General features: G+C 39.1%; 1 protein-coding gene across 1 annotated transcript in view; it reads right to left on the bottom strand.

The window, feature by feature from the left end:
* The window catches only part of SGIP1 (SH3GL interacting endocytic adaptor 1), a 168623-nt gene extending 152728 nt beyond the window's left edge, over positions 1-15895 (bottom strand). Inside the window, exons 1-2 of the mRNA XM_067563332.1 lie at positions 15672-15895; positions 3784-3828 (exon numbers count right to left, since the gene is read on the bottom strand). Of these exons, the coding sequence (XP_067419433.1) occupies positions 3784-3793 (10 nt within the window). The 5' untranslated portion in view covers positions 3794-3828; positions 15672-15895. The remainder of the gene's footprint in view (positions 1-3783; positions 3829-15671) is intronic.
* Positions 15896-17352: the final 1457 nt, after the last annotated feature.

The raw sequence follows: 17352 nt of genomic DNA, 5'->3' as shown, positions 1-17352 counted from the left end.
CACTCTCTGCAGGGAGGGGCTGGTTTATTCCTTGAACCATGAAGTTCTCTCTCTCGTAAAATAATTATTCGGCCTAATGTAACTCTGGATGTGTTCATTATCCATATAGATGGATAATCCTTCTGGAACCCTACTGAGCTATTAGTCTCAATGATATCTTGTGGCAGTGAATTCCACAGGTTAATTATGCTTTGCGTAAAGATGCCTCCTCCTATTTATTTTGAATTCACTTCCTTTAAATTATATTGAATGTTCCCTTGTTCTTGTACTATGAGAAAAGGGAGCACACAATTAACCTCTGTTATGCCATCCCATCAGATTATTTGAGTAAGGGTTGCAGGATCAGGCCCAGAGTTACTTAACAAATCTCTATGATGTGTAACAAGCAGTTATAACAAATACTGTTGAGAAGGTAGATTTTCATACCTGTTTTCTAGTCATTTGAATACAAGACCTAGTTAGGTCACACGATACAATTCTGTTACAGGTCTGTGTTCCCTCAACATTTTAGAACTATAGGAGATTATAGGCTCTTTGAGAAGGACTGTCCTTTCCTACATGTTTGTACAGTGCCTGGTTGGCCTCTGGTAGGCACTAAGGCATATTAAATAATACATTATATACCATTTACATTATACATCATAATATTAAATAATACATTATACACCATTAATTATTAATGGTGTATAAGACAGATTTACTTCTGTATACAGTGTAGTTGTATCTGTGTCGGTCCCAGGATATTAGACAGGCAAGAGGGTGAGGTGATATCTTTTATTAGAACTTCTGTTGGTGAGAGAGACAAGCTTTTGAACCACACAGAGCTCTTCTTCAGTCTGATTTGTGTTATTCTAGACATTCTATGGCAAATGTTCAGAATCCACTGTTCTCTGAAGACAGCTGCCATGTTGATTTTTGTGGCTGCTTTTTACAATGTGCATTATGATTTTTAAGCATACTATAAAATATATGTGCCTTTCCTTGTGTATTTTTAGATATATCAGAGGTACCCTATCACATCAGGCACAAATGCAAAAAGTTAATAAATATGATTAAAATACATACAAATACAACTTTTCCTGTTTTGGGTTTTTTTGTAAAAACAACAACAAAAAATCCAGCAAGCCACCCACTCAACATTCAGAAGAGGAGTCTGACAATGTACCAAAAAAGGTCAAGAGAATGAGGTTCTGTCATTCTGGTAGAGGAAAAAGAAGTTAGAGCCCAGGAACATCCGCCAAGAACATTAAGCTCCCAGATATTTAAATCCAGAGGCTATCAGCTAATGGTGATCCTCATTTATTCTCCACACCTTTCCCACTTTGGAGAATAAAAACAGATTAGGAAATTTCACTTTTCTTTCTAGTTAACCTCTCTTTCAGGTTCTCAGACACTAAACAGTGTTCTGGTAGCAAACACTGCAGAGAACTTAAAAGAACTTTAATAAAAGTTGTAGTTTAAGGAAACAGCTTGGTTAGAGGTTTTATAAAAAGCTTGCTTTTATAAAACCTAAATTTCGGGTCAAATTTCACCTGACAATGACACTTTATGTCTTAGTACCAGAACATTCTTAAAGTATTTGCAAAATGGTGGTATTCAGAATTAGGGTGTTGCTTGTATTGTTGCTGTATTCCTTAAACAGAACTCGTTTTAAACTATTAAAAATTAATCACACTTGTCAATGATTTTATTCACTAATTCTATTGTGTTGCCTCCTTTCAAGGTTTCCTGAACCATTAAGATAATTGAAAAACACATTAAGCAATGTAATAAGAAGTCACAAACATTCAACATAGGAAACTTGCCATTGTAATTCCTTTTTCTTTTAAATGCAGAACTGTTTTATAAAAGCTTATTTCTTCTCTCAATAGATTCAACAAACCCCCTGAATATTTACAGTGTAATTTCTTTTTTCCCTGTAAGGCACACAAGGTAGCAACCTGTGTAAGATGCATCTTTTAAATCCATAGCAATGCTGTCCATAAAGCTCAATACCCACTTTTGTTTAATTCCTCACTCTAGTTTAGGCAGCACATAGTTAAGCTTATCAGAATTGACTGACATTCTGTGATGACATAGGGGACTATACTGCAAGGGGAAATCAAAGGGTCACATTAGTGTATCATCTCCAGAGAACACACTTTAGCCATGTAATTCACTAGACAAATAGCCAGGGGGGAAAAAGGACAATCATGGGATTTGCTAAACAGTACAAGGAAAATAGTAAAACTGAACAACTTCTATTTCTATGAATTCTTTTTGAAATTAAGACACATTTTTGTGAAATACACATGTTGTAAACAGCAAATTATCTAAATGTAAAGTGTTCCTTTCAATCTTGCATCAGCTCATGTGTCTTACTACCAAACACCTCTGCTCTCTCTGCAAAAAACAAAAAACCCAACCATCCCCACTGATGAATTTGAGGTAATGGAAGGTATTTGAGCCTCAGGCCATTAAAGATTGTGTTTTTGAAAAATTATACCTGATACTAGTTTGTCTCTATATTTTAAAGTTAAAGAATCAGACAACCTTTATTCTTTTAATAACTAAATACCAAAAAATGAAGTAATGGAACAAAATAATGGTAATGTGAAATTCAATACACCCTATAGCAACTAATTTCTGTAAATTTCAAAATAAATATTTTAAAAAATCAATCCTTAAGATTTGTCCAATATGCAAGATAACAGCATAACTATTTTCATAGTTGATTTGAGTACTATAGCAGATTGTAGTCTTTATAGTTAAACCTATTCTAGGTTCAAAATCCTGCCTGTCATCTTTAGAGAGGCCAGCATTTTTGCACCATTGTATGGTGTGAAAACCAGAAGAATTGCAGTCTCAGTACAGCTGCTGATATATAGCCTAATCATATTACTGTATTGAAGGTGGTCCCTTCCTGTCATCATCTGAGGAATTATAAAATGATTAAGAAATCTGATTTTAACAACCATGAAGTATATACTCTGTATTTTTTTTTAAAGTTCCTTTTCCTAGCATCTTGCTCGTTAAAACATAAAAACAGCTGTACATATGGTTGAGAAAAAAAAAAAAAGACAGGTTGAAATATGTTCAAGAAACAACAGGAGGCTTTTGCCATATATGCCCAGATTTGCATCTTTTATGACATTCCTATAAGTAACTAATGTCCCTTAGTAGGCCACATTTCCTTTGGCCTTTCATTTCTTTCCAATGAGTCTTAAGTAAATAAAAAATAATTTTAAAATAATTTTTAAAAGCCTGCAAATACTTCATGGCAAATATCACCTCGGGTTCAAATGCATTTGGTCCCCCTCAAACAATTCAGCTACATACCCTTAAAATTAGATTGTGGACAAACAAAATCCTATCCTGATAAAGCTTAAAAGAAAACCTACAAAATGTGATCTGGGCAACATTTTCAATGACCAGCCTTCTGTCAATGTCAAATTCAGGAAGAGAATTTCCATAAAAATGAACACTTAATCAAAGGATTTTAATGCAAAGTACCCCATATTCACATTTATTTTGTGATTAGGACATTTCTACACGACCATGAACCATTGTAAATGCTTCTGTTTTATCACCCTGAGAGGATTGGGTTAAATTGAAATGTACACATCTTGAACACCACACGCAGTACTGAGGATTTGACTGCAATAGTCTAACATGCTGTATATTATATCATTTGCAACATGCCAGTTCTGAAAAGCTTCACACACACACACACACACACACACACACACACACCCCTTTTAAAACTCTAGGAATACCGCAAGACATACTCAGAAAATAACCTACCTTCCATCATGGTGGCAGAATTGCATTCCTCAATTTCCAAGGAGTCTGAAAAAATACAGGAAAATACAATTCCAGTTACCAGATGCTTAATACAAGTCCTTAAAATAAATGCCTTAGATCCCCGATTTGTACAGCAGCCAGAGCAAAATGAAAAAGAGTGCTAAGGCAAAAAACAGGCCATGGATACTGCTGTATCTATATCACCTACAGGATCACAGAAGGATGCTGAAAGAGAAAGGGAGAGAAAGAGAGCTGGCTTGGCTCACACGTATGCCAGCATCTCAGCCAATCCCTCTAGCTCTGTACCTCATCACATGGTAGCTTGCTTGCATCTCCTGACACAATACCCCTCGAGAACACAAGAACCCATTTCCCATTTTTCCCCCCACTTTCACCAAACACATAACCCCTTTTCGTACCGTGTGACGCACTTCCCTTCTTTATAATCCTATTGCAGCAGCTGGGTGAACAAGATTAATTATCAGCCACTGTCAGATTAAGACAGGGCTCTGTCGTGAAGTGTGCACATAAGCAGGACTGCAAAACAAATAAAATAAAAAAAATTTAAATCTGAATAAATCAGATTTTACTAGCATGGTATGGCTCCCTGCATTCGGTGCAATTAAATTCTAATAATATCCATGCATTCAGAATGTCAGTTTCTGTATCTCTCGGAAAACAGAGAGGCTGTAAGCTTGGCTTCACATTTGTGTCTGTTGATCCCTCCTCTCTCTCTCTTTCAGCCATTCAAGAGAAAAATCAATTGGACTGACGTCACATCATAAACAATTATACCCAAAAGGATGATGCAGAAGAAATTTCATCCAGACCGCCTTCAAGACAGCCTTGGAATTAATTTCGCATGAAGAGCATCAGAACCAAAGGGCAGGGAATTGCCATTAAAAAGAGGAAACAAAAGATACACACAAGGGAATGGGGCTCTCAGATCAGACTGGAGATGCATGAGATTTCAGGGGTGAGGTCAGGGGAGGGAAAAAATCCAAAGCTATGGACAGCAGATTGCAGCCATTCAGCATGCACAATCCCTAAAAGCAAAAGCACAACCTGTATTGGCGTCAGCTTTGGCAGTTATCAGTGTCATTGCTTAATTATAGTATTGTGTGAGAGTGAAATGCTCAAAACAGGCTCCCCCTCCCTGCCACCAAAGGTGCTGAAGTCATCCTTCCACAGGATTCCACTGGAGTCTGAGACTAAGCTAGGAAAGCGTTCTCTGTTAGAGAAACAAACTGCTCCCTCTCATGAGTTTCTCTGCCATTTATATCTACCCAGGGATTTTCTATGGCATCCATCACCACAGTATCAGTCAATCTTTATCCCAGGTTTTCTCCGGTGTATGTTTCTTTAATGTTTCTGTAGCAGTTTTCTGCTACGCAATTTTAAACCAAGTCAGATGGAGCAGGAGAGAATTTAACCTTTTAAAGAAAAGAAAAAGAAAACCACTCAAAGAGGTGATTGAGAGAGTTAACACTTGTAGAGCAGTTGCCAGACATGTTACTGGAGCTACACAGGTTATAGCCTTGACATACATAATGATGCATATCTGGCACCGTATGTGCTCACTTCCCCAAAAAATTGAAAAGGATTTTCTTCTTTTAAACTAACAAGGAATTGCTTCCAATTCCCCCACACTTCATACCAAATATGCCTTTTCCACAATTGCAGGAAAAATCCCTCATGTCTTCATTTGGAGCATTACTACTTGCTATTTCCTTCCACTGACTGGGCAAAAAAATCTTTGCCCAATGCTGTAAAATTATTCTGCTCTGGCACAGAGGTCTACCCACATGTAACATGTTACAGAATCAAGGCCTTAGAAAGCAAGGTCTTTGGGACAGGATCTGGGCCTTAGTCTCAGTTTATTTAGTTAAATGTCTCAGGTTAAGCGAGGATAGTGACTGTCAATACCAACAGTTGTTTAAATAAGGGATAGATTGGGACAGGGAATCTCAACATGCCTGACCAACTGCAAGATACCCTTAGGCCATGCCATCTGCCTCTCACAGTACAGTGCCATTAGGTGCAAGTGTCCTGCGTTGCTCTTTTAGAATTTCACCAGCAAGGCAGGGCATTTGTATTTAATGAACATAGGGTTTATTATAAAAGGAGAAAAAAAATACATGAAAAACAAACAGGCAGAAGAAGAAAAAAAGTTAAGAACTTGAAGATCTTTACAGTGCTAATGTGCATACTTGAATGACTGGGTCACAGAAGCCTCTTTCCACTTACCTCAGCTTGTGATGATTTCCTGCAAAGTCCCAGGACAGGGCTTATGTTCCTTATTACACATGACTTTTATAGACAGACAAGCTGCCCTCTGAACCCCCATCCTCCAAACTAGGCTGAAACCAAATGAAGATGCTCCCATAACTTTTCCATAGTGTGGACCACTCCCCCTTCCATTGAACAAATAACAACCCTGCAGCAACTACAGCATAACTCAAGTAATATTAGGAAAGCAATTAAAATATATTTAGCGGTCTACAAATGCAGCATAGAGGATAGAGATAAGGAGTTAGCATCTGCAGATTACTAACAAGTGATCCACTGACCACAGAGTGGAAACACTGACCTAAATGAAAGAGGAGTGGCGGGGTACACAAATAACTGTGCCACTATCAACGTATAATCTAAATAGTCAAGACAGAGTGATGAGAAGAAACGGATAATATTTCCTATTTAATTGACAAGAAACTGAGAAACAGGAAGATTAAGTGATTGCCCAAGGTCATACAGAAAATGTGTGTCAAAGACAAGTATTGAATCAAGATCTCCGGAGACCAAGCTCAGTGTCTCAACCAGAGGGCCATCCTGCCTCTCACCTCTACTTTATTCACTCACCAAAACACCTACAATTTAAGTTTAATCAAATTCTTTTTTAAAATAAAAACAAAATTGAAGGCTTCTCTAAAAGCCAAGAAACCTTTAACCTCTCATCTCTTGGCCTAAAGAAATTATTGGTCTCTATTTTATATGGAATAAACCTAAAACCTTCATTTTCTAATACTGTCCCCAGGAATCCTGCTACCTTTAAAAAATATTAGGAAGAGTAAATATAAAATATGCAGAGAGTTGAAAGAAGAAACTTGGCAAGAAAAGACAACAGAGAAAGATGATGGGTGCCATCATCTGTTCCAGAAACAGAGAGAAGAGTCACTCACTGCTTTGTGAGCCATTCCTAACCAGACCCAAACATTACATCAGGTTCACCCACTTTCAGGCTTTGTTACCAACTCAGATGAAGTTCAAAGTGTTTGCACATTTTTTATATGAACTGGGCTGGTTTACGATCTAGTGTCAAAGCCTGGTTCAACTCAGCAAATTTGACTATTTTGCTTTGAGTTTGTTGGAACTCATGTTTCAAAGGAAGAAAAGAGGATGGCATGGAAAATGCCAGCATGAAACCCAGTTAAACAGAACTGCCAACTGTCACAGGGTTCACCAATGTGTACTGAAATCATACCCTAACCCTATGCACCATGGGGAACTCTGGGTGCGGTCGTCTTTGAGGGATTTGGGCCTAGGTGCACCATTTCCCTGTTCCTAAGCAGCACTAGTTTTACTGACACCAGTCTTCAAAGCAACGGAAAGGTTGGCGAAAGACCCTTCCATGCACCACAGCTTCAGCAACTCTGTCACCAGATCCCTACTTCCCCCACCAATGTATCCTAATCAGAAAAGCTGAGGAAATGGGCCTTTACTTTTCACAGGAAAGAGTCTAGACTCTTCCACAATACACATCATATTAGGACCCAAATCGCTGCACATCGTCATAAAAAAAAAATCCTTCAGGGTACTTGGTGTTGGAAGATGGGAATTACTTAACAGATTGATTGTTTAATCTTCAGTACGAATTCCTACAACCTGCACAAATTCACTACACTTCTCAAACTGACAGTAGCATCTCTAATGGTTCAGGAAAGGAAAGTCTGATCAGCTTTTGAAAATCCATTTATATTTTAGACCCTGAAAATGTGTCACTGCACTTGTCATTCTCTTGCCCTCTGTTAAATGTGTCCATTTTATTCTCTTTTCAGTATAAAGGCAGAGTTACTTTTACACACCTCTGAGTCTACTGGAAAGATAGCTGTGCATTTAAAAGATGAACAGATTATGCAGACTTTACCCATCGCTGCACCACTTCAATTATCGTTTGTCACCTTATGGAGTACACACCTATGGTTTACTGGCAACAAATATGGCTGCAGAAATACCCTTAGAATGTGCTTCTATGCCTCTGAAAGACTAACTTCAGTGTGGGTGTGTCTATACCTCAATAAAAAAAACTGCAGCACTGAGTCTCAAAGCCTGGGACAATTGACGTGAGTGGTGGGGCTAAAAATTGCAGTGTAGATAGTAGGGTTCAGGCTGGAGCTATGCACTGAGAACCCCCTCACCATGTCTCAAAGTCCAGGCTCCAGCCCAAGCCTGAGCATCTATACCACAATTTTGAGCCCCTGCATGCCGAGCCCTCTGAACCGGAGTCAAGTGACCCAGGCCAGCCACGGCCATGCTGTGGGTCTTTTATTGCAGGGTAGATGTAGTTTAAGTGAACAAACTGAGAAGAGTAGAGTAAGGAAAATCTTGTAGTAGGTTCTGAGCTTTAGACTCCCATACGAAGAAGTTCTGATCATAGCCCAGGGTACCATATGATTATACCACCACACAGATAATTGGGAACTAGTCAATGCGGTTTTATGAAAGCATCACAAATACACAAATACACAAACACCTGTGCTAGTCATAATGTGTTCAGTATTATTTTATATGTGCTTATACTGCACTAGCATCCAAAGGCCCAAATCAGGGTTGAGACCCCATTTCACTAGACACTGTCCAGAGACATACAAAGACATGGTCTCTGCCCTGAAGTGCTTACAGCCCTCCCATCTAATTTCTTACAGTATTCGTAGCCTAGCTTCACAGGGACATTGCCTTTGGAAACGCTAGATGCTGCCTAGTGTCAGCTGATGCTGCCTTTGGAAATGCCACAGGAGTTTAGTATCCTCACTGCTTTATTTAATGTTTTTTTGGTTCTGTACAATAGTTAAAATGGGACAAAGCATTGATTAAGATGCCATAGATGAAGCCAGTTGAATGTGAAGAAGGGTAAAAAGGAAATGTCAAAGACTTGCCTTGAACTTAGAAGACTAATGCTGCAGCTAAATGTTCTATAAAAAGGCCACAGGTAATACACCATGTGAGTAGGTAAGAAGCGCTTTGCCTCTGGTTTGATAGCTGCACTTTATCCACATGCATTCCAAGGTGCTGTACATGTATAGCTGTGATATACTTAAATATTCCCAAAGCCTGTAAAAGTATTATCCAAGCAGGTGAGAAAAGCGTTCATAAAGGGGCTGCTAGATGGTGTAGCCACTGTGGCCTTTCCCCTAAATCGGTTGGCCCACGGTGCCTGCAACCCACATGGCCTTTTCCTAAGAGAGGTCAGTTCACTGCATCCAACATTCATGCCTTTTCATCTGGTTACGTCAGTTTGCTGTGTATGCAGCATAAGTGACCTAACGCCTTTCTTCTGGACAGGCCACCCCATGATGCCATGAGTGTTTTCTGACTATCAGAGTTCATGATCATTAGTACTTGCTAACAGGTACCTTATTATCAGGGAGTACCTGTATTGTTCCAAAAGGGTTCAGAAAGTGCCAGTAGTTCATTGAGTCACTTACGTTGTTGTGTATAACAACACAGTACACTAAATCTGTTTTTCTACTATTTACCTACCTCCATTTCCCTTTATTTACACACACTAAAAATCTATACAGTTGTCTGTATAAATACCTGAGCACTTCATTAAACACTAAAAGAGGGATTTGCATTTATTTTTAAAATATGCAAGTTGACTCTCCATGCACTATACACATTGCAAAAAAATTAAATGGATCTAGTTAAAAATCAGGAGGTCAAATTCATCCCTGGTAAACTTCAGTGCAAGTCCACTGTGTTCAGTGGAGTTACAATCAGGGATGCACGTCCTACCTAGTTTAATGGGACAGAAAAACATTAGCCCTATCTGCAGGGCCATACTGTTTAAATTCTTAACCTTTGAAATAATAGTAGCGGTTTTAAACTAGCACCATTTACCACAAGGTGTTGTTGCATGTATTCAGTGTTGTAGGACTGAATTTTACAAATTGGAAATATAGTCATACAATACATATCCTGTTGTTCATGCTATAAAACACATGGTATCTTCTTTTGAAGGATTTGAATTCTATCAATATTTCTAAAACAAGCAAAAACAGGCATGAGACACTGCAAAAATGTCTCCCATACTGGATAATAGGCCAATAAATTATATTACTATCACTAGGGTATAGAAGCAACTTGGGAGAATTTGTCAGTGTTTCATTTCTGAATGTTACAGTGGTCTCCATATTACTTTGTTATTTATTACAGTTGTTTAAGGAGAGCACTGGAAGGTGACAGCATCAGCATTATTATTTAGGCAGCATGAAATGCCCATCTTAGTTTACAGAAGAGGCAGTGTAGCCTAGTGGGTAGGAACTCAGGAGACCTGGGTGCATTTACTGGCTCTACCACTGCTTTGCTAGAGGACCTCAGGGAAGTTACTTCCCTGCTCTGTGCCTCAGTTTTCTCATCTGCAAAATGGGGATAAGCATACTGACCTCCTTTGTAAGTGCTTTAAGAACTATGGATGAAAAGCATTATATGAGAGCTAAGTATTATTGTATGGATTTTTCAACACCAAGAATAATCAGTGCCAGACCTTCACAACATAAATGACGAGGGTGCGACTCAAGAGGTACTGAGCCCCTGCAATTCATGTGGACTCCACTTGTAGTTGCAGATGCTCAGCATCTAACAGGATCAGGCCCAAATAAGCAGTACATGACACGGAAAGAGTGCCCATCTGTGTAAAATAGCTATAAGCAAGTTCTTACATTTTTAAACCTGCTCTGTTATTTTTAAAAATTGTAACCACTACTAAAATCCATGCATTAGTTAGATTAGCTACACACCCATCCTACTCTTAGAGTACTCTACAAAAAACTTAAGACTATTCATACCAAAATTTAAAGCTAACATTCATCAGATTGCCCCAAATTCACCCCTTAAACAAGGAAGTTCATCAACAACCCCATCCCATCTACCCATCCCCTTCCCAAATGCCCATAAGGTTAATAAATCCAGTCTCTGGTGGACCAAACCCAAATCCAAACCCAAGAATCCTGTACAGAAAATGCCCTGCCAGCATGCTACTCTCTTTTAAAGTAGCTTAACTGTAATTATTGACTAGTGAGGATTTCACAATATTTTAAACATTTATTGACATTTGGATCATAGAAGTGCTTGAATTTTCATTTGGACCCTTAAGGAAATGCTTTTGCAGTTTACATACAACTATAAACAGCCTAAGCTCAAATGATGAAATAAATGAGTCATACAAATACATTACTCATATCTGAAAATAAAGCCATGCTTTAGATACATGTGACAGGTCCCTGTTGTACCCCTTCCATGCCTGGCTCCTCCTATGCTATTCACTCCCAGTGGTGCTCCCCATATGCATTGCTAAACAAGCTGCCTTCTGGACACTGACTGCCAAGTACAAGGAGCTTTAGATTCTGAATGGAAAGGGATTTGCTAAATAAAGCTTAAATCTGTCAGATTCATCCTCAGTCAGGATATGGCAACAATAAATCCCATAGTATTAATGGAAATAACTGGGTAGCCAATGAATTGTTTGCATATTAGCATACAAGGTTGACAACCATTTCATGCATCCATAATTAAACTGTTTATTAAAAATAAGCTCATACATTTATGCTAGTTTAAATGAAAAACAGGAAGTAGAACCTTTACGAATGAGACCTTATGTGCTGAATGTCTAATTAAAGATGAGAAGCTGTAATTAAGCAGATTTCAAGATTCCTCCCAATTTGCTTGGAAAATAGATTTCTCATGATTAGTGACCATTTTTGCAGAGTCTGGTTTTGGATTTCTACTGTGTAGTACTCTGCAGACTGATATTAAATTGCCTTGGGTAATTTATAACATTGTATGCAAGGGATTTTAGTTTGGCATTTAGTGTAATGTGGAGCATGAGATTTACATTTCACTGTAAGAATTAAAAAGAAGTTATCTAGGTCGGTATAAAAACAATGACTAAAGTGGCACTTCAAAAAAAATTCCTTGTTTCAAATGGTTTCTGTAATGTAAACTAATTTGTTATTGTCTGTGCTAGCAAAAACATATCCTCACTAGAACTCTTGTATCCGAATCGAATAGCCAGGCCGATGTTGATTAGATAGTCAATTGGAAATACAGCTGTTCAAAATACACTTGTACAATCTAGAAATGCAGCCATGTTTGAACAGAAAATAGTAAAGACTATATAATGTAAATCAACTGAGCCACCCAGCCCACCTAAGTGGTGTCGGATTTGATTAGTCTGACCTTTTCAAGCTTCTTGGGTCTGAAGTACAATTAATGTTTGCTAGTGTATTTGAAATTCACCCCCCTTCTGTACGTGAAAGATTGAAGCTGGGTATCTTCTAAGAGCTTATGAAAATGAAACCTGACAGGCACCAGTCTGATTCCTCCCTGTATGTCAGTACAATGAGCTAATTGACTTCCAAGCAGAACACAGACATATTAACAGAATTGTTCAATTACACTGAACATTAATTTCTCCTAGGTAGAACTGTGATGTTTTATACGATCATAATAAGCCTACACAAAACTGATCCCAGGAACAGAAAGTTCTTCCAAACTCCCTTTACCGTCACTTTGTTATATAGTGAAAGTTCCTATTCAGGATGCAGCTGCTCCATTAATTCCCCGGAGTTTTTGGCATACCTTAATTGCAGCCTGAAGGGTTAGGTTTTTCCCATGGACATTGAACCACTGTATGCTTTTCATCTGAATAACCCATTTTGAGATTAAGAGAAACAAGCCAAACAAGAAAGAACAAAAATAAAGTATCCAAAGAAAAGCACAATGCCTTCCTCCTCTCTACAGTACATGCTGCTCAAGCCCTGCCTCACAAAATGACTTTGCCCCTGCAGACAAAAGACTGCTAGAAATGTGCAGTACACTGAAGCCATAATCATCGCATTTAAATGGCTACAGACACCACATGGAATTCCCCCAGAAGCTCTGTGGCTACTATTTGCTCAGTATCTCTCATTTGTTGACTGATCGCTAAAGTTTCAAGAGACCTCATCTCCCCTTTAGGCACAAAAGGCAAGGCCCCACATTGGGTGCTGAGTTCACCTGCATATTTGGTCCCACCTCACTGCTCCTGTAGCAGAAGGTAAGTGGATATTATCCTTAAAGGATATATATTTAAAGTGACAAGTACCTGCTGTGCCCCTTAATCAGCCCAATATCCGATTGCTGATTATTGATAATTGTGATTAAGATTTTTACTATTTTTATAATGTATTTGCTCACTGACAAAAGTGTTTTAAAAACTGAAACAAGCAGAGGCTTAATTAAAATAGAAAGAAAGCCAGTTATTTCATGGACTCAGGCTGTGCACTTTGCTGGTCCATAAATAACTGCATAATCTTATTACCGTTAGCCATATCTTTCCACACCCTCCCCTCCCACTATTCGGTTACTCTCACTTCTTGCACCTTAAGTGTCTGCCCCATCAAGCCCCTGGTTAAGCGCATGAGTAGCTTTGCTCATGTAAGTAAAGGTATGTCCTGTGCATAAAAATCTCAATCCTGCAGGGAGATGTGAGAATGGCCAGCTCCCCTGACAGGGACAATGACATTCCATAGGATTGCACAGAGCCCTGTACCCTGGGTTCTGAGTCCTCATTGAGGCCTCTGAACATTATTGCAGTACAAACAATAAATAATAATAATTATAGTTCTCTTACAGTCAGCCCCTGGTACAACTGAAGCCTCTTCTACCTACTGATATAGTTTCTGTGTCTCAAATGATACACCTATAACATTTTCATTCCGGGTATGAACACACTTAAATGTGCAACTTTTAGACACATTTTTAATGGAAGTTCCTCTCCTCCATCCCCAGGAAAGAGAAATTTCAGGATGTGAAGTTACTTTGCTAGTCACCACTTAAATGCCTTGCCCCACACATTTGCAGGGCTCCTAAGGTTAGGTCTGCTCTAGAAATTGACCTACCCAAGTGAGCTTTGTTGTAGCTAGCTCCAGGGCCCAAGCATAATTTTTTGAGCCCAGTAGAAACTTGTAACACAGGCCCCCTCCCACACACATACCCATGGGGTTTGCAGCCTGGGCAGGGCCCCCCCCCAGGTCCTCGGGGCCCTGGTAAAGGGTACCCACCTCCCTCCCCCATGTGGGGGCCCTTGCTAGCTCAAATAACAGTAGCAGAGAAGCTGGCAGCCCAGGTTAGCCCCTTGAGTATGTCCTTGGGTACACTTGTACAGAAATCAGCCTCTATTAGGAGCTACGGATCACCTGCTTTCAGAGGTCCAAGCCCACCAGAACAAGCTTATAGGTCCCAAAGAACAGCAGCAACCTCACTGACTTGCTAACAAAAAGCAAGAACCTTCTGTGTTCTTTAGCAAGTCTACAGGAGAATGAAGAATTTAGGAGAATGAAGATTGGGGGCCCAGGAGCTGGAGGGACCATTAAAATTGAAGGTGGGTTTGCATGGAAAACTTTGAACCTTATGTAAGTTTGTTTGGTTGTTTTTTCCCCTTCATATGAAGCAATAAGAGCCTGGTGCTCTTAAAACTTTTATGATCCTTGCATATAAAGTCACAAACATTTTCCATTGAAGTCCATTCTCACTATCAATGGCTTCCTAAGACCCCTCCTTCCTTGATGTACTCAGGTCTTCTCCTGCTCCTACCCCTTCTGCAGACCTTAGAGGCTCTCACTCAGGAGGACCCTCTCAACTAGGGTGACCAGATGTCTTGATTTTATAGGGACAGTCCTGATATTCAGGACTTTGTCTTATAGAGGCACCTATTACCCCTCTTCCCCCCCATCCCTGGTCCCAATTTTTCACACTTGCTATGTGGTCACCCTAACCTCACCCCCAATTACAGCTCCCATAAACTAAGGCCAGGACACGCAAAGAGAGCTTCTCTCAGCTCATGCCAACTTCAGTTCACTTTTCAATATGCTGCTAGATCACCCCCAGACACCCATGGCCCACTGACTGCCTTAAATGCACAATGAATTTAGAAGAAAACCACATTCCAAAAAGCTACTTTCATGCCAGATTTCAGTTCTCTGATTCAGATTGTAGAATGCTTTAAAAGTGTTTTTATAATGAAGAATCATTCTCCACTCTCTACCTCAAAAATATCTTAACTGCTTTCCTATAAAATCTTTTAAAAGTCAGAACTTCTTCCCCTGCCATCACATCAGCATTATAAAATCGTTTGCCCTGAGCATGTAAAGCAAACTAAACATATTTGCTGAGTTTTGTGTGGGTGGAGAGAAAGTGGATCTAACTTGTTTCACCCTTTCATTCACACTCACTCTCTCTCACTCACACACATTTCCCAAACTGGAAATATAATAAAGATTTGATAAATAGATGAACACAGGAATCTATGGATAGAAGCAGATATAGTAACCTGAGCAAAGGACTGGTTGCCAGAAAGATCGGAGTTCTATCCCCAGCTCTTACTATAGACACAAGGAACAGAGCCACAGAGAGTCAAAGCTTCCCTTTCTGGAAAAGGAGGACTGATAATACTTGACTATCCTCAAGTACACAGCGAGATTAATTAGTTGATGTTTTTAAAACCTCTCAAAAGCATAAAGTTGTACAAGGAAAGTGTTATTACTACCAACAGTTTTGGTAGAAAGTGTGCTTGCTGAATTAAAAAGCAAGCCATGTAATAAAACCAAGAGCAGTGAGATAATTATTCTTACCTGTGACAGACACTAGCTGTGCTGATGTTTTGGCAGCTTGGAAGGATCCCCTCTAAGTTTCAGGCATGTGCCTCCTTCACTCTTTTAAAGACCCCACCAGGTGGTCCAAGGGGATGTTGGGAAAATCTTTTTTTCCCCCCTCTCCTTTTGAGTTTGTTTGGTTTGAACATTTATCTGAATTAGATTCAGGGAAAGAACTCATAAAAAGTCTTTAAAACAAGACAAAAAAAGCTCTTAAACTTGATTAGAGCTATATGACTGCAGCTCTGAAGTGAATAAAGGGAAACAAGCAATGTGTTTCAGCTGTGATAGGAAAGGGGAAAATCATGCTTTTTAGGAGCTGCCAACAGAAAAAGCCAGAATGCAAAGCTTATAATTAAGGGAAATCCCTTTTTCTCTAAGGGCATTAGAAAAAAGTTGTAATGCATGTGCATTCAGAGCTTGCAATCCAATGGGTAAGCCAAGTTTTTTAATGCCTTTTGGTATTACTGCCCTGATTTACAACAGCCAATTTGTTTTCCTGAAGCTTTTTAGGCTGATGCTGGTACCTGATGTCAGATGGTTTTTCAAGATATAAATTTACCATATAACTTTTTTTGTCTGTCTGTCTGTCTGTGAGCTTAGGAATTGGTAAAATGTGCCTTAGAACTACATTTAAAGACTCTTTGCCTATACACAGAGGTGGGATGTAAGCCCTATTCTCTACTGCTACTCAAAAACTGAAATAAGAAGAGACCTTGCAGTCGGAAAATGTTGCACTTCTTCTTCCTGATTAAATCTGTTACTGGTTATATATCTTTGCAACACTGTGCTACCAAGGTGGCCTGTAACACTTTCAGAGAACACATCTACAAGTTTGAAGAAGTCCTGCATGAATTAGCTCTGCAGTGCTTCCCACAACAAGGAAGGTGGGGATAAGACACAGCTGTTAGCACAAAGCATCCTAAATTATATATATATTAAGAAGAACCTTACAGCTTCCTTAACTTGGCTACTGAGAATAATTCTTATCTGCAGCTCACACAAAGAACCTTTTTAAAATCAATTTCAGTTCTAGCATTGATTATTTTTTTATAACAAACGTTTAGAATTCAGAAGACTTTTTGCATCAAACTAGAACCTCTCAAGGAGTCAAAATCTTTACCAAAGCTACCAGACAGAAGCCATTTATCTACAGGCAGGGCAGAACTGTATCTTTTGAGGAGGAGTGAGAATCAATTAGCAGGCATCACTTTATTCAGTTCTCATCTCAACACTTACCCTTTCCCCTCACGCGTGCAGTTCCCACCATTCTTCCTGACCCCTTCCAATCTCTATTTTCTTTTAAAAAGAGAAACTTAATTTATTGCTGCTGCCGCCAGCCCCTCTGTTATGACTTCCAAGAGGGCACCACAGCCAAATGTGTGTCAGTAGGACCACTTCCATCTACAAATTTGATTTATGGTTTCCTTCAGACTTGCAGTGCGGGATTTATTGTATAGCATTTCATTTAACTGTACGACCGCAAAGGACAAGAACCTAATTTAGAAAACATCCCTAAACACATCAGATGATTTTTCCCTCTCAAGCGCAACTTTACCAGCGATATCCATAACACCTTGTGAAATGGGATATTAATTCACCAGCAGTGATCCATGTTTCAGGTGTATTTTAACTAATGATGTATATTGCTGACAGCAAA

The sequence above is a fragment of the Emydura macquarii genome, unplaced genomic scaffold (assembly GCF_026122565.2).
Source record: "Emydura macquarii macquarii isolate MOO-44397 ecotype Brisbane River unplaced genomic scaffold, CSIRO-AGI_Emac_v2 contig_2481, whole genome shotgun sequence".
NCBI classification, from domain to species: Eukaryota; Metazoa; Chordata; order Testudines; family Chelidae; genus Emydura; species Emydura macquarii.
This window is presented reverse-complemented; position numbering and strand designations above follow the sequence as displayed.